General features: G+C 43.1%; 1 protein-coding gene across 1 annotated transcript; it reads left to right on the top strand.

Annotated features, from left to right (window-relative positions):
- The first annotated feature begins 4652 nt into the window (after positions 1-4652).
- Positions 4653-15927, top strand: NXF3 (nuclear RNA export factor 3). The gene is made up of 19 exons (XM_025989208.2): positions 4653-5188; positions 7909-8083; positions 8305-8458; positions 9073-9156; positions 9251-9355; positions 9480-9560; positions 10121-10219; positions 10384-10493; positions 12311-12347; positions 12700-12768; positions 12854-12909; positions 13059-13166; positions 13287-13345; positions 13456-13571; positions 13665-13707; positions 14252-14324; positions 14879-15061; positions 15493-15542; positions 15654-15927. Exons 1-18 carry the CDS (start codon positions 4990-4992, stop codon positions 15494-15496), a joined length of 1755 nt encoding a protein of 584 aa, XP_025844993.2. The 5' UTR covers positions 4653-4989; the 3' UTR covers positions 15497-15542; positions 15654-15927.
- Positions 15928-20863: the final 4936 nt, after the last annotated feature.

Below are 20863 nucleotides of genomic sequence, written 5' to 3'. Positions count from 1 at the left end.
CACAGGTGAATGGATAAAGGAGATACACACACTATATATATACTATGCTATATATAGTATATATACCCACACATATGATATATATATATATATATATACACAGTATGATATGTATATAAAATATATGGTGTATATATGGTGTATATACCATGGTGTGTGTGTATGCGTGTGTGTGATGGAATATCACTCAACCATAAAAAAGAATGAGATCTTGCCATTTGCAACAACATGGACTGACCTAGAGGATATAATGTTAAGTGAAATAAGTCAGTCAGAGAAAGACAAAGAGAAATAACATATAATTATAATATATTATTAAATTACATATTATAACATATTATGTCACTCATAGGTAAAATTTAAGGAACAAAACAAATGACTGGAGACAAAAAGAGACAGACAGGAAGAAAAAGAAAGAAGAAAGAAAGAAGGAAGAAAGAAAGAAAGAAAGAAAGAAGAAAGAAAGAAAGAAAGAAAGAAAGAAAGAAAGAAAGAAAGAAAGAAAAGAGAAGAGAAGAGAAGAGAAGAAAAGAAAAGAAAAGAAAAGAAAAGAAAAGAAAAGAAAAGGAAAGGAACGGAACAAAAAAAAAAAAAAAAAAAAAGAAAGGAACGGAACGAAACGTAACAGACTTTTAAATAAAGAGAACAAATTGGTGGTTACCAGAGAGGAGATGGGTGGAGGGTTGAGTGAAATACATAAAGGGAATTAAGAGTTCACTTAATGATAATATTATGATAAGCACTGAGTAATAATGTACAGAATTGTTGAATCATTATATTGTACACATGAATCTAATATAATACTATATGTTAATTATGCTTCAATTTGAAAAAATATCACGACTGCCACCACAAACAACAACTTTCTAACTTACAATTCTACCTCTGGAAGGTTCATGTGTTGTCTGCCATGCAAAACCATATCTCCTAAAAATCATAGGCTGTCATTATAGTACTCTCACTGGATCTTTTAGACAAGGAAGCATTAAACTGCAGCCTTGACAGCTTCTCTGAAGTACACACCCTAGTTGTTGTCCGTGGAACAACTCTACAGTTCAATTTCTGAACTGACCTGTGTCCTGGACATCTCCCTCAAAAGTAGAAGTGGCAAATCTGTGGCAAATCGTCAGGTAAAATATTTTTAAAACTTCAGAATCTTTAGTCCACTGTCTGAAGAAGCCACAGCCCATGAGAATGTTTGACCTCATGGTCTTTCATCCCCTTTCACATGAAAAGTGTATCTGGAGATGGTAAGGGTGACGGAGTTACTAGATGCCTAAAGGTATTCAAACCAGTAGGATGTGTCTGAGACGTCTCACAGGAAGGGAATGCTTAAACTGAGATTGGAAGCTAAGGAGGCATCAGCCAGCAGGAGAGGAGAGGGTGGAGACTAACCAGATACAGCAGGAAGGAAATACCTTGTAACCTGGTTCATCCCTTGGGAAATCCAGTGTGGAAATCCTTTACACAGCAGTTTGGCATGCTGAGAAAAACTTCGTAATACTTAACAGGACAATTGTAGAAAGTTTCTGAACCCTTTCTGCCCTCTCTGCTCCCACCTCAGGCCTATAATATCCACCAGCCCTGTAAGAGGTGTGTGATATTATTACTATGATTTCTCTCTGTGAAACCATAAAGAGGAAAATCATGAGGTAAGACAGTTTGAGCATGATTTTATATTACATGCTGTTTCATCACTCACGGTGCAAATTTTAACTTTTTGTCAATTCTTTTCTCCTTTTCCCAGATAATATTTTTCACTGGGGAAAATTCAGGAATTGGAGGTCTGTGCCATCTGATGAACACATCTAGAATGGCAGCTTGGATATCACTTAGCAGGGAACCTTGGGAGGAGAAAGGGATAAGGTCCCGATCAGAGGGAAACTTCTGGAAGATTTTGCGGAAAATGAAATATTAAGGGTGAGTCAGAACCCACATACATTAAATCCAGTAGCAAGAACTTTTCTCCAGGCCCTCCCTCCTGACTATGACAGGAAACTGATGTGTTTGTGATTGAGAGACAAAAGTAATGTGGAAAAAGAAAATAGATTTAGATATATACAGTTAAGCCACATACATGCACATGATTTTTGTAATAAAATTTCCAACCAGGTATATACTAACTACAATACTATGAAATCTTTTATCAGTTATTCTTTGGATGTCAAGTTAATGTATTTATTTCAAAATCAAATGCAGCATAGGAATGTGTATTTACTGGAAAAATACTTTTGTATGCATTTTTTATCTTGTTACACAGCAAGATGTATTTCCTTGGTAATTTTGTTTATATTCCCCAGATATACTTCCCTGTACACAGTAATATATAAGTATATTTACATGAACATATATATCATTCCAAATTTTGATCGCAATATACTGTTCTCCATATGTTTTGTACGTGTATTTATGTATATGCGTATATGGAAATATATGCACACACAAACATACATACACCCATGTGTAATTGTTTTCGTACATGTTTAATCTTATGTTTGTAATGTATGGTGCTCATTTGAATTATTTCAATGGACTTTGAACCACATTCTTCTATCAATCAGATTTGTTTATATAACAATATTAAACAATTGCCTTTAAAACACATTCCATGCATTTCCCCCCTAAGTTTGCATTTCTTTACATGTGACCTTTCTGTTTGGGATTGAGAAGGGTTTTTTTTGTTTTTGTTTTTTTATTTAACTTCCCTTTAATTTGTCCAATAAAGTTTGTAACAGGGCTCAAAATTTTTCCTGGGTCACATATCTGGTTTTGAATGCCCCAGGTGTTCCTGTCCTACTAACAGGGCACTCAAACAGTCTTTTCCCCAATGTCTTTGTCTTGAAGATGATGGTGGAGGTGAAATCCCATTCCTCAGGCCTGGAGGCCTGGAGGCCTGGAGAGAGGTCCACATGGATAACACTGTGCTGGGGTGGTGTGTGGGGCCCAAGCAGAAGCAGAGGAAAAGTAACCTCCACGGAGGGAAGGAAATGATCATTTACATAATTATTTTAAGCCAGAGGCTCCCTACATGGTATCTCGAATAACCTGACAAGTATTCAGTTATTTTCCCCATTATTTACACATGTAGAATTAGGTCTGAGGCCTTTTTCCATTGTGCCCTGAAGCCTTCAATGCTTTGAATGAAGAATTCCCATTGGGCTAGTACTTGACGCAACCCTAAGTATTTCTTGTTTTGTTTTCTGTCATAGCTATATTATTTTTAAATGAAGAAAAACCATGAAAGCTAAAGCAATGTCTGTACTACCAAAAGAAAAAAAGTTAAAAGCTTGAAAAGGTAGGAATGAATATTTGCAAACAATATTACAGAATTTGTGCTAGTGGGCTAGAAAATGAAGGACTTTTGTTTATCAGTGGAGAAAGGGACAAATGATAACAAATAATTTACGTAAAAAGCAAAGTACTTCTCCAGTAAACATCTGGAAAGATGCCACACTGCATCAACTGAAGAAATGGCAATCTGGAGATGTTGTAATAAGTAAGTGAAAAAATAAATTTGCAGAAAATTATTTATGTGATTGCAAATTTTTAAAAGTATGTATCTGTAGCCACGTAAGTACACAAATATTTTAAGGTAGGTGTACACACTACCTAAACAGAAACACCTCTGGAAAATGTGCACCAATCTATTTACGTCGGATATCTTGGATACCTGTGAGCTGGAGTGAGGGGATCATATAGATGGAAGGTGCAGAATGATTTCATTTTCTAAGTATACATTTTTAATGTTTAGCATTTTGCAATTAGGCAAATTTGTTGAGGGGAACACTTGAATATATCTAATAGCCAATTCACAAGAAAAGTTCACATGTATTTACCATGTTATGAAAATGTTCCCATGATACTGCTTAATAAACAAATACAAACTTCAGCTTTTGATTTGACAGTTTATCTGTATATGTGTGTGCTTCTGTCTTACCCTTCCCTTACCCCAAATGTTCACGCTCTCCTGTGCAAAGTTTTCTTCACCTCTCCCAGGGACTGAATTTTCTCTCTCAGGGCATGGAGATCCAGAAAGGGATTGTGGACAAAGAGTAGAACATTCCAAAGGTAGTGGAAAATTCCAGAAAGTTCTGGCTAATGCACCGGAGCCCAAGCGCCTCCCTCCTTCTTTCTGCCTTGCAAAGCCCTCTGGTCGGAGACTTTCAGAGCTACAGTTCTGGCTCTGACCACTACACTGACTGTACTTTTTTTTTTGTAAAGGAAAAGGCACGATTTGTTTCATTCTACTCTCATTACGGTGACCAACCAAACTCTGTTTGCTATCTCCTTTATAGTTTCCAGGTCTGCTATGTGTGTGTGTTTTGCTTTATGGTTTTGGTTTTGGTTTTGGCTGGTGTGTGTGTGTGTGTGTGTGTGTGTGTGTGTGTGTGTTTGCTTGCTATTATCTCTCTGGAATGAGGTGGAGACGATGCCAGCCATATAATTATTTTCAGAATATTCTGTTATTTTGCTCTAACTTAAAAAAAAGTCCCAATATTGAAGCAAGAATTTAGCTAGGCTACGTATGCATGGACATGTCACCGCCATTCTGTGGAGCTCAGTTGCAGTCTCTGTTTCTCCAAGTAGCATCTGAATGACCCCAAACAAGCTCTGGCACCTCATTAAACCTCAAGAAACCTCGAAAAGCTGGTGACTGCGATATCAGAGTCCCCTTGTTAAGGAATACATGACAGAGCAGATGCAATGTAACAAGTCCAGAGTCTGGCCTACAGCTGGCACTCAGAGTTCTCTGGATTCACAGAATGAGGGAACAAGATGTATTGCAGTGGATACAGAGTCTGGCATACAGAGTCCCCTGTGTTTGTAGCTATAAGTACCTGGGTCCGGTCCCACCCCTCCTGACTCTAGTTGGCCTTTTCTGCAGGGCAGATTCAGTTGGAAACAGTTCCCTGGTAGGCTGGTAGCAAACTCAGGGGACAGTAATTATAAGAAGTAAAGTCGCCTCCGGCGCCTGAGGTTGTCTTCTCCATGCCTTTGAAGAAGGGACTTCCCATAAAGACTCCATCTTGCTTGTGTGGCGCTGACAAAGGGGTTCGGGACCTCCCCTCCCCTTCCTCAGCAGCCGTCGTTGATCTCCAAACCTCCAGCTCCAGACCCCACGGACTCTCTTCACAAGCAAACCGGGAAGACATTGGTGACGGATCACTGCCTTCAGTCCACACCATGGGTGAGTTGGTCAGCATGAGGCCTTGGTCTCAGATCCCCAGAGGGTATGAGGGGTTCTGGGCCCCTTCCCAAACCACATCACCCCACAGGACACCCAGCCAACCCCCTTTTAGAGAAAGGGTGGAGTGGCCCAGGCTGACTATTCTCCACTCTCTTGAAATGGGCTAAGTGGGCCCTGACGTTCCCATCCTGGTTCCATTCCACATGGAAAACTTCCCCTCCTATGGAAGTGGTCATGGCTGAGGTGAATTTTCTTCACTGGTTGAGGGGATAGACCTGATTTATGTGGTCTTCACAGGTCCAGAGTTTGGAGAGTGGGGAGGGTCTCCTAGGTTGGTGAGGTAGGAGGCAAATGGGAGGGGGTGTTGGTATAAATTAACATTCTCTGGATGCCTGCTAGAGGCTGGGGACAGGCAGAGCACCCACCATTACCCTTGACTCTTACATCAACTATTCAGGGTAGACTGTATTACCCCCATAGAAGTTTCTTGAGGTTTGTTTTATAACCCAGCATATGACCTCTTCTGGAATGTTCCACGTGTAGTGGTCATGTGCCCTGTTCCACGCCAATTAAGTAAATTTGTTAGTTTACTTAATTCTCATTTTAAAATATCCACCTAGTGGAATTTATGTCTGCCATTTTATAGGTCACTCAAGGAGGTGTGTTAATGTTTCCCACTGTAATGGTGAATTTATCCATTTCTCCTTTTGCTGTGATCACTTGCTTTGCACCTTTTGGCTCTGTGTTAAGACACGCACACAAATTTAGAATTTTGTACTAATGGCTTCTTTTTACATTGAAACTTTTATAATAATGAAACATCCCTCTTTTCTTTAGCAATGTTTTTCCCCCTTGAATTAATACCTTTCCCTTTAGTAATATGGTTACACCAGCTTGCAGTACATTAGTGTGTAAATGGTACACATTTTGCCTTGTTTTAGTTTTATTTTCAAATTTTCTAGACAATTAAACTTTGCATGTGTCTCTTTTAAGGAGCATTTGATGGAATTTTTTTTTTCTAGGTTCATAATATCTGGTTTTCTATTTGGAATATCCAGTCTGAAACTTTTAATGTAAATATAGGTATAACTTGATTTCTATACAGCGTGTTAACTGCACATTTATTTCTGCCTGTTGTAAGGCCCTTTTCCTCTCCTTTCCTTGAAATTATTTAGTATTTTTTTAGAGGGAAGGAGAGGTGGGGAGGGGCAGGGGAGAGGGAGAGAGAGAGAGAATGGCTCTCTCTGAGATCATGACCTGAGCCAAAATCAAGAGTCGCACCCTTGGGGCACCTGGGTGGCTCAGTCAGTTAAGCCGCGACTCTTGGTTGCAGCTCACATCTTGATCTTGGGGTCATGATATCAGGGTTGTGAGAGAGAGCCCCGCCTTGGGTTCCATGCTCAGCGTGAACTCTGCTGGAGATGATCTCCCTTTCCTTCTCACTCTGCCCCTCCCCTGACCCCTCCTCTTTCTCTGTCTGTCTGTCTGTCTGTCTCTCTCTCTCTCTCATGAATAAATAATAAAATCTTTTTAAAAAATTGGACCACTTAACCAACTAAGCCACCCAGGCACCCCTATATTAGTATTAAATTGTTACCTTATTTGGCCGGACAGTTAAACATTCTCATAGTATTTACCCTTAATACCATAATGTACTTTTTTGCCTTTTCACGGTCTGATGTAAATTACTTCTTTAAAGCTCTTCATTTAGACAGTGAAGGAATGTTGAAACACTTTGATTCCACTCACACCCTCCCAAGGTATTGCCATGAATTTTAATTCTATGTATATTTAAACCCCTAGAAGAAATTAGCCTCATGGTGCTATATAGTCGATACTCATTTAGACTTGCCTACATATTCACAAATGCCATTCATTAGTCTTTCTTTCCTGCATCTCTGTGCCTCCACGTGGGATCATATTTCTTCTGCCTGAAGGAGAACCTTTAATATTTCTTTTAGTCTGAGTCTTCTGGTCACAAATTTTCCCAGTTTCGCTACATTAACATCATTGTGAAATGTACATCTTTTCTTTAGGAATGTTTTTCCTTAAAGCATACTTTGTCTCCTCTTAGTATTGTTATACTGACTTGATTATCCCGTTACTTTGGGAAGGTTCTCAAGCAAGATCTCTTCAAATGCCACTTCTCCACGTTTCCCTCTCCTTCATTCTGGGACTCAAATGAAGCAGGTGTTAGCTATGCCTACTACATCTCATTTAATTCTCTCCTCTCTCTTCTGGTATTATCCATATGATGTCTCTCCAGGCTATTCTGGATATTTTCATTAAATCTAACTTTCACTTCTCTAATTCTTTCTTCAGGTGGGAACTCACTCTTGACCCTTGAACCATAACACCAAACTTTCAGGGTGGATTTTGTTATCCCCCAAGGCAGAGGAGGGAACTGTGAATTAGAGGTGCTAAGCAACCTGTCCCAGGTCACCTAGCCTGAAAAGGGCAGAGCAGGGGGCTAACATCACAGATGAAACCCTAGGCCCAACCCCTTTCCTCTGTGCTCGATCTCTTCATGGCTGCAAATGCTCCCCACGTCTCATCCTCCCAGGAAAGGGAACCACAGTGAAGTTTTTCAACCTTTTTGGCGCTGTGCCCTATTTTGGTTTTGGATGATAAAAGTCAGTGATATTTCTTCATTAGCCATGGTATTTCCCCAGAACCTTTTGTGGCATTTGGGACCACTGACGTGTTGTTCTCAATTTCAGGGCATAATAACGTAGGTAACTCCCTGCAAAGAAGAGCAAGATGCTGGAGTATTTACCAAAGGAGATATAACAACTGGTCTGAACAAGTCAGTTCTGGCATTCGTCCTTCATCCCACCAGCAGCAAGATGGAGATCCAGCAACAAATGGCACTCACATGAGCACGCGAGTAAGATAGTAAGTGACCAGTCAGCATAGCTGAAATGTACCAGCCAGTGGAACACATAGCCTTGTAGTTGAATACGTCAGTCTCTTCTCCAACCTGGAAGAGTGAAGAATGATAGAATCAGGATAATGATTGAGCAAACTTTATTGTACCCTGGGATCAGTGGGAAAATGTGTAATAGAAGACTTTCTGAGCACATGTGGACTACTTTCTTCTCTCCACTTGCCCACAGCACTCCCTATGCCATTCCACCGTGTCATTGGAGAGGCAATTTTCAGAAACAAGACCAAGTCCAAGCTAACATGGAGGGAGAGCAAAAGCCTCCAGAGAGAAAAATGGAGGGGGAGAGGCAGGATGAGACCTCGGGGAGCTGGTTCAAGATCATAGTGAGTGTCTTGGCAAAAGGGGCCTAATATGCAGAAGAAGGTGAACAGAGGAAATTGTGTTGGACTCATGTAGAGATGCTGGGTACTTTTCTGGGGCAGAGGAGTGGGTAAGCAGTCTTTTTATTAACAGGAGTTAACATCCTAGATCAAGTAAGGGCAGACTCAGAGAAGCAATATAAAGGGAACAGACTGACTACAGGGAGAATCCGGTAGGTTGTCTAAGAGCAGAGGAGACTACAGCCAGGGAGATGGAGCAACTCCACACCGGAAGGCTCAGTTTAACTCTAGCTGAATGTGGGAGGAGGTTGAGTCTCTGGTGTCCCCGTTGGAGAGGCAGGCTAAGGCACCCTGCCCTGAGCTAAGATCACTTGGAACTTTATAAAAGGAAGTACATGTTAAACATCTTAAGTTGATTATTTGAAGAAAAGCGTTTGAATGGAAAGGAAATCTATGTCTGGTACAAACGTTTGCAATAATGGATAATGTCCTATCAGAAGAAATTATTTTAAAGCCCCCCCAAAAAAATGTATGGGACGAAGACAATGGTCTTCCCTAACCTTCTCTTAACCTTGGACTCCATTATGTGAATCTCTTCTCCCGTCTCTGCCTCCTAGATTCCATTCGGCATCAAATATGAAGAGACGTGGCTGCTGAATCTGATTCAGGGACAATGCAGTGTCCCCTTCACCCCAGTTGAAGTAAGAGAAGACAGTGAGGCAGATGAGAAGAAACAGGGCAGATGAGCAGTGTCTTGGGTCTCATATTCTCTTTCTCTTGCCATTCTCACTCTAGTTTCACTATGAGAAAATGCAGGCCCAGTTCTTTGTTGAGAATGCCAGCATTGCCTTTGCATTGAAGAGTGTCAACGGGAAGATCTGGGATGAGAATAATGAAAGGGTGCGTGCCAAGGGCATGACTGTGGCTAGTTGGGGGCAGGAGGGCAAGAGAGGGGTGAGGTCTTGCGTGATCCCAAGGCTCAGGTTTCCTGGTACTTACCCAGCCCCTCTTGTGTTCCCTACAGGTCTCTGTCTTTGTCTACCCCTCTGACGCACCCCACTCTGTGCAGAAGGAGCTGATGTCAGAAAAGGTGGAGCAAACAAAGGTAATGCAGACTCAAGACTAGTTGTGCATCCACATCCAGACCCACATCTTCTTCCCACACCTATCGCCCCCCCCCCCATCTCCACCTCAAACTCAGAGCCACTGACCCCATCTCTAACTCTGCAGCGGACCATGAACAAATGATACGTAGTTTCCCAGCAACCTCTTAAGAGCCAGAGAGTCCCCTATGCCTCTGGTATGCCCACAGCAGTAATTCTAGGGCATGTGAGGGCATAGGGGTCTGTCTGGGAGGGAGACATAGGGATGGTAACGTGGGGAGGGGTTGGAGCTAGAGCTGTACCAGCCGGGCCTCTCCTCAGCCTTCTGATTGCCTCCTCTGGGCTTCTCGGAGACTTGATCACCCATGATATTGCAATGGTACTGAATCCTAGAAACAGCATGGCTGCCTCCCTGCAGACCCATGGAAAGAACATTTCCAAGGTGAGGACTCAAGCCCAGTGCTGAGACTGATGGTGAAGTGGGAGAGGTTAGGTAGAAGAGGCACATTGGCCCCAGATATTCCCCGTTGGGGTCCTCACTCTAACTTTTTCCTCATCATAGCTTTTGCCCTTGAACCCAAGCAACAAGAAGCCTTACCAGCGGGATGGCCCATCCAGCATTATGCAGAATGCCTCCAGTATCAAGCCGTTGAACAGTGAGGTGAGGTGTGGTACCCAGGTCCCTCTTTGAAAGGAAGGCGGGAGTGCTCACGGAGTGGTGACAAGAGTCAGGAAGTGGACTTGTTGGAAAAGGGAAGGGTTGTGGGTGCAGGATCATCCTGGCCATCTTTCTCTGCTCCATGTGTTTCCTCCCTATAATTATAGGTGAAATCCACAAGGGAGTTGGACAAGAGCAAAAGCCTGCAGCCAGAAGAGATGAGTGCCAACAGAAGCTCCCTGTGCACCGCCTTTCCTGATAAATCAACCAACATAAGGTCAGTTGTACACTATGTCACCCCATGGGACTCTGAACTATGCCTTATGATGCCTGTTTGGAGGAGGCAGCAGCTCTGTTCCTTTGGGGGGGGGGGACCAGAGGCCCTATGCTCTCCTCCCTCTGTCCCTCACCTGTGCTTAGAGGTCTCCTTCCCTTCCTCTGACCTGCTCACCTGTTTGTATGGTCTGGGATCTGTTTGCAGGCTATCTGCACACAGTTTTCTCTAGCGTGCCCTCTGCAAAGTGTGATCCATGAAGCAGGGCTCCCCTTCCTCACTAGGACCAGAATGACCACCTTGAACCACATGCTGTGACCTGGACAGAGAAGGGCCCTCTAGCCCAGAGCCTCATGCTGAGACAGGCCTTCCAACTGCCTCCTGAGACAGCATTTCCCTCCCTTGTTTTGAGAGGGAGCCTCCTTTCCTTGAACCAAATGTATTGCCCGCCCCCCCCAACCCGCCCAATCTCAGGCAGCCATGATGGCTTTCCTGCCCCATGCTGAGGGCTGAGGTCCTGGGGAGCTGTTCCCTGAGGTCCTCTTCCTCTGGCCCAAAGCCAATATCTGGGCCCTCCCTGGGAGACACCAGGGTTCCCTGAGTCAGGGGGCCAGAAGTGGGTGACTGCCAGTGAGCCGAGGGCTTTCCTGAAGCAGGGATGGAAGGCAGAGGGCAGAAGTGCTTGAGCATAATGAAAGACAGGCCTCTCAGAGGCACTTCCCCCTCCCCTCCTTCCACACATCTCATCAACCCGACTGGTCCTTCAGGGGAGCCCTGGGGATCCTGACATTGGTATAATTCCTCAGGCTAGGAACCAACTGAGACAGGCACAGGTGCACAAGGGCCATCAGGAGGGAAAGCAGGGATCATAAGAGGAGGCCACAGAACCTCAGCCGTGCTGACCTGGGGCTTGACCTTCTACTCCTTCTGGGACAGGTCTCCTGCCCCCATGGTTGCCTTGTTCCCCATGCCCAGCTTGGATTGAGCTCACACAGGTGACAAAGTTTCAACCAGCATCCAATGGGCCCCCAGCCCAACACATGCATGTTTTCCATTCTTACCTTGGGTGCTAGGGCCAGCCAGGGCAGATGAAGGAAAAGGCTGCAGCCATGGGGCCATTTCCTCCTTCTCTCTTCCTTCCTGACCCCCGCCACCATGGTAGAGCTTCTTTCCCTTCCCTTTGCTTTGCTTTCTCTTCCTCTTAGTCTGTGGTTCTCCTATGTTTCTCTCGCCTTTCTCCTCCTACCCTCTCCCCCTCTTCTGTCTTTATCTCCCTCCCTCTCCCTCCCTGCCTCCTGGTTCTTGCCTCACTCACTCCCATGCCCCAGCATCCTGGGCCATCCCTTGGTGGTGGTGGTGGGGGGGTCATAGTGCTGCAGAATGCTGGACCCCTAGTGAGGTAGCAGAGTCCTGGGCGCCCACCCCATTCCCCCTTCTCTCTGGAGCCTTCGGTAGGGATCTGAAGGAAAGAAGGGAGGCAGGGAGGGGAATTCAGCCCTGGAGCCTGAGCTCCAAATGTTGCTTCTGGTGGCACTGGAGAAGGGAGTCAGGGCAGTCTAGGTGGGAGCCGCCCAGGCGGAAAGAGAGGGAGGAGGGGGTGGGGGGGAGAAATGGAATCAGAGAGGAGGGGAAGAGAGTGTGTGCTTTCCCTATAGGTCAATCCACAGTGGAGGTGCCAAGGGCCCCGGAAGGCTGGGACACTGTGGTGTAGGTGGGACATACTGGGCTGTGAGTCAGTTGTAAGTGTGCTTGCTCCTATGACGAAGGACACTTGCAAAGAAAGTTTCACTAACTTTTCTATTTTGTCTGGATTTATGCAGCTCCATCCTGGAATTGTTTCCCAAGTTATTATGCCTGGTAGGTGTATTCCTTGATCATTGACTTCTCTACTGGCACCGATGCTTCCCACAACCTGCCCTGAAGCCATCTAGGTCTTGCAGAAGTTACAATTTTCATGACCCTTAGACCTCATGGAGGTACAGATTCGTGTGGGAACCCGACAAGGGCTCCAGATCTCCTTCAACCATGTTCTCCACAGGCATCAGGGACCTCAAGACGACGATCCCAAATGTAGTCTTGCCCATGTAATTTCAAGGGCCATTTTACACCTGGCCTCTGACCCTCACCCTCTCTGGGGCCCATCCTTTCCCTGATTGTCCAGTACCAGCTCCTGGTCTACACTGCCCACTTCCTCTTTTCCTTTTCCCAGGATAGCCAGGAGTCGCCTTCACCAACCAGCATTGGTATTGCAGCTCACAAGAAGTTACCAACCTGCAAGGTGAGAAGGGTGGATCAAGCAGGGTTTTGGGTGGTGCGTGAGGAAGGGGTATCAGCCATGGTCCTGAGGACCATTGTGATTTCAGGGAAGCTTCTTTGGATCTGATGCACTGAAGAGTCTAATCCTGCAATTCCTACTGCAGTAAGTACTCCTGGGAATCTGGGGAAGGGGATGGCTAGGATGGGTGAGGTCACCCAAGCTCAGGACTGCTGACTGGGTCTTGAAATCTCATTTGGGGTCTAGACCACAGAGATAGACTATCCTCATTGCCACCCCCCATCCCCCCACAGGTACTACTTGATCTACGACTCTGGAGACCGTCAGGGTCTCCTCAGTGCCTACCACGATGAGGCCTGCTTCTCCCTGACCACTCCCTTCAACCCCAAGGACCCAGCCCTGTGAGTAGCAAAACTCAGACTCTGCTCCTGGGCCCTGTGGCTCCCCAGCAGACACAGGGCAGCTCCTGGAAACACTCACACTGGCCAGACCACCACCTCTTGTTCCCTTTTCTCTCCTAGAAGCAGCTTGTGTGAATACTTCAAGGAGAGCAGGAATTTGAAGAAACTTAAGGACCCCTGTGCGTGTGTGATGGGGAATACTGGACAGGGAAAGGGGGTGTGAGGAGATAATTATAGGGTCCCAGGTGTGGCAACCCCTGACCTTTGCTCCTTTCTCCTCTCTTCATAGCCCTGCGTGTTCAGCTGCTGAAGCATACGAAGTGTGACATCGTGCGCTCCCTCTGTGTGCTGCCCAAAACTCAGCATGACCTCAGCTTCTTCGTGGTGGACATGTGGTTCCAGACGGTGAGCATCAGTCTCCTCCCTCAGGGCAACCCCAGAAAGCCACAGGTGGGTAGAAAGTTTAGGTGACTTAGCACCTGGGCTCTTCTCTTTCAGGACATGATGATCTGCTTCTCCGTCAATGGGGTGTTCAAGGAAGGTGCGTGTGTGTAGAACCTCCTCCCCAGACGCCCCCACTGCTCTCCCCACTGCTAGCTGGGCTCCCTCTCAGAACTCTCCCAGCTTTTCTGGTGCCTTCCCTCCCCTTCCTATTCCTGCTATGTTCTCCCATCTCCACTCTGCCCTCAAATCATCCCGGTCTGAACTAGGTCTGTGCCTGTCTGCCCCACATAGTCTGGGCATTAGGGACACGGTCTGTGGAGTTTGACGGCTCTCATCCTAGATCCTTACTCTGTGACCTTGGGCTCTTAACCTGTAAGTTTCCTCATTTGCTAATGGAGCTAATGATGCCTATCTCTTGAGCAGCTGTGAAAAGTGCATCAAATGCACTTGATAGGGTCCCTGTCACTGGTAGAGTCCCTGTCACAGGGAATAGATTGCCTTCCCCATCCAGAACACCTTGACTCCCCAGAGAACAAGTGTCCCCTTCAGCATGAATATCAACTCAGACCCTGACTGGGGAATGCTGTGTGAGTATGTAAACATGTGGGATGCTAAGGGGGTATTGTTGTGTGTTGCTGAAGTGGAAGGAATGTCTCAGGATTCTGTTCGCGCCTTCACCCGGACCTTCATCGCTACCCCTGTCAGCAATTACAGGTGAGTGCTTTGTTGTGGGTGTAACACCCAGTTCAGTATGAGTTTGGGGGTATGGGAATGGGGAGGTACAGTCTTTGGGGTGTTCTCAATATTGTGAAAAACCATCAGGTACATCCAAGGAATCACGTCTCCTAGTGATTAAGAGCATTGGCTCTGAAATCAGATTATGGGTTCTTTCCCTGATCCCCACACTCACTAGCTTTGTGACCTTTGCCAAGTCACATGATCTTTTTGTGACACAGTGTCTTCCTCTGAAAATGGAGATTAGACCGTCCACTCCTTGGCAGGTGTGTTCGGTAAATATGGACGTAAAATTGTCCGTGGTTTGGGGATAAACCTATAAATGTAGTGAAATTGGTTAGACAATCTCTCTAAAGGTTGGCTCTCTGAGGGGTGAAGGAAAAATAGAGGTACCGGCCAAGGAACCTGGGTGGCGTGCCCAGTAGGGGTATGGAAAGAATCTGGTTTCTGAGTGGCAGTGGGAGCAGGATCGTTGTTGGGGTGTGGGGTTGTCTATCTGTCCAGTTTCTAAGGTCCCATTTTTTTTCCTTCAGCCTGTGCATCATGAATGATGACCTGTTTGTGAGGGACGCCAGCCCCAAGGAAACCCAGAGCACATTCTCTATCCCAGTGCCCGCACGCTCCTGCAGTTCCTGGCCCACCCTCTGCCAGAAGCAGCAGGAAGTGGTACAGATTTTCTCCACTCAGTCTGGGATGAATCTCCAGTGGCTTCAGAAGTGAGTGTTGGGGGTGCATGGGGATAGGAGGGAGCTGGGAGGAACCAAGATTGAATCATGTCAACTTGCAGGTAATTTGTTTTGCTCATTTATTTCACTAATTATCACCCTGAACATTATCCTTTCATTACTTATAAGCTGAGCTCTTCCTTCCTTCCTTCCTTCCTTCCTTCCTTCCTTCCTTTCTAGCTAGCTTCATTTTGTTTGTTGTTTTACTTTCCTAAATCCATGGACCTGTGCCTTTATTGACAAACATTTTGGTTTCAGGAGTTTTTCCCAGTGCTCACTGTGCCACAGGGTTCATTCCATTGCCTACATTGTGATAAATGTGGTGGCATGTTTCTTTTGCATAGGTTGGGAAATGGTACTGTGCAGTTAGATTGTGTCTGCTTTAGTTTTAATGGATATCACCTATGCTTTCTCCACACTAGGTAACTTCATGACAGCCAGTGGGACTACACAGGTTCTCACTTGGCCCAAGGTGAGGCTGAGGAATTCAGGCCAAATGAGCCGAAACTGGGTGGCCTGGGGATGAAACTCAGGGCTCCTGGCTCTGCTGATCTCCCAACTCCTTCTCTTCACTTCCCTCCAGGCCAAGCACACAATCCCAAAGGAGGCCCTCACCCAGACTCATCCAGGATCCTGAGAACGCAGCCCTGACAAGAAACTCTTGGATGTAGTCATCTTCATCTTCATCATCTTTGTTGTCTTTTTTCTGTAGCCTGAGTTAGTTGACTGAGTGGGAGGTTTGCTTGGGGCTGGGATGCCAACGTTTAACTGACACTAATCCGCTCAAAGACCAGTTGTGTATTTTCCCACTCAGGATCCTTGATTCTCTTCTTAATAAATAGTGACATAGCATGTTATGTTGAATCTATGCAAAATCCATTCGAGGCCTGTATTTTGATCACTGGTCCACAGAGAAAGAAAAGGAGAGTCAAAGAGGCTCAGTGACTCTTGGAAAACAGTAAGGGTAGAGGCTCAAAAACTGGACCTCTCTAACGCCCAGGCTATGTGTGTGCCCTGTGGCTGTGTGGCTACCACAGTGGGGCATGTTCTCTCTCACTCTGTCATACCTGGGGATGCTTTTCTGTGCCCCTAGTGTATTAGTCAAATAGTTTTAGGCAGAGAACAGTATTCCTTCTTAGCCATAAAAATCTATTCAAATTTAGCAACAATCCATTTAGGGAAAAACAGCAGTAAAGAGCACAAGAGAACCTGAGGAGAAAAGACTTGTCTTCATATATTACTGACATTGACACATAAAGACATAAGTAGAGAGAAAGGAAACTGATATTAAAATTGTTAATAAGATCATTAGGAATACCCAAGGAAATATATCAAAAGCTCTGTAAGCATAATAATCTACAAAATCACAACTGCAAATATTGTGATAAGGTAATAAGTGACAAAAGAAAGGTAATGATTGTATTATCAGAGATATGTGTGTGTGTGTGTGTGTGTGTGTGTGTGTGTGTGTGTGTGTGTGTAAATGCATGGTATCATGCATGTTTTCTGTACTGATGTATTAGTTTCCTAGGACTGCCATAACATTACAATAAAATAAATTAAAATTTAAAATTTCAAAAGTTGATCATCTCACCATTCTGCATGTCCAAAATCAAAATTACGGTGCTAGAAGGGCCATTTTCCTTTGAAGGCTCTTGGAAGAATCCTTTCTTGCCTCTTCCAGCTTTTGGGTTTTCCTGGTGATTTTTCCTGTGTGACAACATAACTCATATCTCTGCCTCCATCATACCATGGCCACATCTCATCTAAATATCAATTTTTTAGAAGATTTTATTTATCTATTAATGAGAGACACAGAGTCAAGGAAGAGACATAGACAGAGGGAGAAACAGGCTCCTCACAGGGAACCCAATGTGGGACTCCATCCAGGAACTCCAGGATCACATCCTGGGCCAAAGGCGTCTAGATGCTCAACCACTGAGCCACCTAGGAGCCCATAAATATTAATTTTAAAAGTCCCAAATCTCATCATCTAAATCAGGTGTGGGTGAGACTTAAGTTGGGTAAAATTTTTCTCCATCTTGGACCTATAAAACTTGAAAACAAGTTATTTGCTTCCAAAATAAATGGTGGTAAATTCATCTGATATACATTCTCATTTTGAAAGGGAGAACTTGAAAGGATTGAAAAAAAATTGACTATTCCCAAGTAAATTTGAAATTCCAGGAAAGTAAATTCTGATAGGTTTCAACAGCCTGGAATAATCCTCTGTGGCTTGAGGCTCTATTCTATGGGCCCATCACAGTTGCCCTGTGTTCTCTGGACTCTGCCTCTATATCTGTGTCTTTGCCCTCATAATCATTCTATATTTTTCTTGAGGAATGACCCATATTAGCAGCCAAGTAGCTCTATCATCATGTTTCCTACCTTTAGAATCCTAGAAGTCTGACAGCCTTCCTTCACTTTGTGCCTCCTTTGTTATCTTCAAGTCAAATTGGCAGTGTTATAAGTCCAAAGTAGTCTAACACTCTTCTTAAAAACCTTGTGAATCTTCCATGTATGACTAGGAAATCCATGCCATCAGACAAGGGGTTTTTCCACAGATATTTACTGGATAACCTCATCTTTATTTCTGGAATCTGCTGAGAAATTGATTGGATCCATTAGCCACACATCTAATGTCTTGAGCAAAGGGTGGTCAACCATAAGCAGCTCTTTTTCCAGAACACACTTAAAATCTTTTGCAACCTAAATATGCTGAGAAGTAACAATTCAATCTTCAATTTAACTCTTTCTTCTCACCTTTTACTGTAAACAGCAAGGAGAAACACTGCTTGGAAATCTCCTCAGCAAAATAAGCAAGTTTATTGTTTAGAAATTCTACTTTACATCCAACAAAACATAATTCAGCCAAGTTTTCTCACATCTTATAACAAAGATTGCCTTTCCTACATTTTCCAATAATATGCTCTTCATTTTTGAGACCTCACCAGAAGCACTGTATTTTCACGAACAGTCTCTTCAAGACCACCTAGGCTTTTTCTGTCATGTACTTCAATTTTTTCCATTTTCTACCCATTTCCCAATTTCAAAGCTATATCCACATTTTTAGGTATTTGTTGTCACAGCCCATCATTCCAGATGCTAGAATCTGTATTAGTTTCCTAGGACTGCCATAACAAAGTACCATGAAGCAGATGTCTTAAAACAATAGAGATTAATTCTCACATTCTGGAAGCCAAGAATCCAAAATCACAGTACCAGCAGTGCCATGCTCCATCTAAAGGCTCTAAGGGAAATTCTCTCTTGCCTCTTCCAGATTCTGGTGGCTGTGGGGTTTCCTTAGCTTGTGGCAGCATAACTCAAGTCTCTGCCTCCAATTCACATGGCCTTCTTCCCTCTAATTTTGTCTTCTCCTTTTCCGTTTTTTTTTTTAAATTTATTTAAGGAAATTTGTCATTAGATTTAGAATCCACCTTAATTCAGGCTGCTGTCATTTTGAGATTCCTATCTTAATTACATCTGCAAAGACCTTTCAGATCACCACTTCCTGGGAAGCCTTCATGTTGTTGATTTCTGCAGTTGAGTAACCAGAAATCCTCTTAGGTAAGAACATCCCAAGAGTCATGAAGGGCCTGACACCCACAGAAAGTCCAAATGCACTACTTTTTGTTTACTTCATGCCTACTCTCCATTTTCATAACTTTCAATTGGGACTCACTACCCATAGACAGCCAACAGAGGTTGTCATCCTGTTGTACTTTGTGCAAGGTAACTGTTTCTTGCACCAGCTAAAATGAAAGTACTTATCATTTTTTGAGTAATATTTACTGTTTTATACCCACAGAGACAGTCCAAGAGATAGATTGTCATATATAAGCATGTGGGGTACTGAGATTTTGGTGAAAGAACTTCAGATACCATCTATTTAGAGCCATAGTTGACACAATTAACCATGCCAGGATCCCCTAATGTCTCACACCTCTATTGAAATCCCTGCCTCTCCATCCAAAAATCACACACCCACTCAATCAAAATTGGTTAGGTTTGAGGTCACATTGGTTAGGTTTGAGGTTAGGTATGAGTCAGGGCAGAACAGATCCCTTATGGCCCAGTTAATGTCTACCATTGCCAGTTCTAATACCTTTTGTCTTAGGAAGGACATGACTTGGTGCTTTAGGTTGAGAATTAAAATCACAATCCCATTTCTTATTTCATATACTTTTATGACCCCAGTTTTTATCATTTATGTTGTCCATCCCTTTTGTACCAGCAAAAAAATATTGCTTTAAGAGATACCAATTGCCCTTCTACATCATCTTTGGTATGTTCTTTTGGCCAACATTATCCTCTAGGATAAAAACTGAAATAGTTGGATTAGGTTTTTAAATGCATTCTGCCAATCTATGTCTTTTGATAAGGGAGACTAATTTACATTTATATTAAACTTATATTTACATTTAAAGCAATTACTGATAAGGAAGAACTTACTGTTGCCATGTTATTGTTTTCTGTGTGTCTTATAGTTTTTTGTGTGCCTCATTTTCTCCATGATGGCCTTCCTTTGTCCTTAGTTGATTTTTTTGTAGTGACACATTTTTATTCTCTTATTTCCTTTTTTGTATATCCTATAAATACTTACTCTAGTTACTGTAAACATGATATATAAGATCCAAAGTTTTAACAATCTATTTTAAACCAATAGCAACTTAACTTGAATCACATACAAAACTCTACAACTTTCCAACTGTCTCCTTCCCTCATTTGATGTTATTGATGTCACAAATAATATCTTTATATATTGTGTATCCATTAATATAGATTATGTTTTTGTCTTTTAAATCCTGTAAAAGAGTAAAAAGTAAATTTTCAACCCAAAGTTACAATCATGCTTTTTTTATATTTGCACAAGTAATTTCCTTTTCTACCTTTCCAAACTCTCTCAGTTTGTGTTTCAGAATGTTTTAATTTTCCCTCATATTTGAAGGACACTTGCTGGGCAAAGAATTCACATTGATATGGTTTTTTTCATTCACCATTTTAAATATATTATCATGTTGCCTTCTGGCCTGCAAGTTACTACTAAGAAAACCACTGATAATCGTTTTGAATAAATCTGATGATAGTGGAAATGTTTATTTTATTTTGGATCTTAGATATATAGCATTCATTCTGGCACCATTATCTACAATGCTAATTGCAAAATTGTTGTTTTTTTCAAACATTGCTTCACTCTATACACACACATGCAAAAGTGTAATTAGAGCTAATAAACGAATTCAGTAATGTTTCAGGATACAAGGTCAATATATGCAAATCAGTTATATATCTATACTTGTCAATGAACAATCTGAAAATGAAATTGAGAACACTATTTTATGTACAATAGCATCAAAAGGAATACAATACTGGGGAGCAAATTTAACTAAGAAAGTGCAAGACTTGATATTTGAAAACTACAACACACTTGAAAGAAATTTAAAATACTAATAAATGGAAATATGTTTATGTTCATGAATTGGAAGACTTAATTTTTTAGATAAAAATATACTTTGATGTTTTCTATAGATTTAGCACCATCTCTATCAAAATTCCAAGTACCTTCTTTGCAAAAACTGACAATCATATCTTAAAATTCATAATGAAATGCATGAGACACACAGTAGCTAAAACAATCTTAAAAAATCAGAAGACAGGGCAGCCCGGGTGGCTCAGTGGTTTAGCACCACCTTCGGCCCAGGTTGTGATCCTGGAGACCTGGGATCGAGTCTCACGTTGGGCTCCCTGCATGGAGCCTGCTTCTCTCTCTGCCTCTCTCTCTCTTTCTCTCTC

Source organism: Vulpes vulpes, chromosome X, assembly GCF_048418805.1.
Source record: "Vulpes vulpes isolate BD-2025 chromosome X, VulVul3, whole genome shotgun sequence".
Taxonomy (NCBI): Eukaryota; Metazoa; Chordata; class Mammalia; order Carnivora; family Canidae; genus Vulpes; species Vulpes vulpes.
The sequence above is the reverse complement of the archived record's forward strand: the minus strand, read 5'-3'. Positions and strand labels throughout refer to the sequence as shown.

Coding starts and splice junctions, on each gene's coding strand:
- NXF3 (XM_025989208.2), top strand. CDS start 4,990: ATGCCTTTGAAGAAGGGACTTCCCATAAAGACTCCATCTTGCTTGTGT. Junction 10,494..12,310: donor GATAAATCAACCAACATAAG/GTCAGTTGTACA, acceptor GGATTTATGCAG/CTCCATCCTGGAATTGTTTC. Junction 14,325..14,878: donor ACCCCTGTCAGCAATTACAG/GTGAGTGCTTTG, acceptor TTTTTCCTTCAG/CCTGTGCATCATGAATGATG.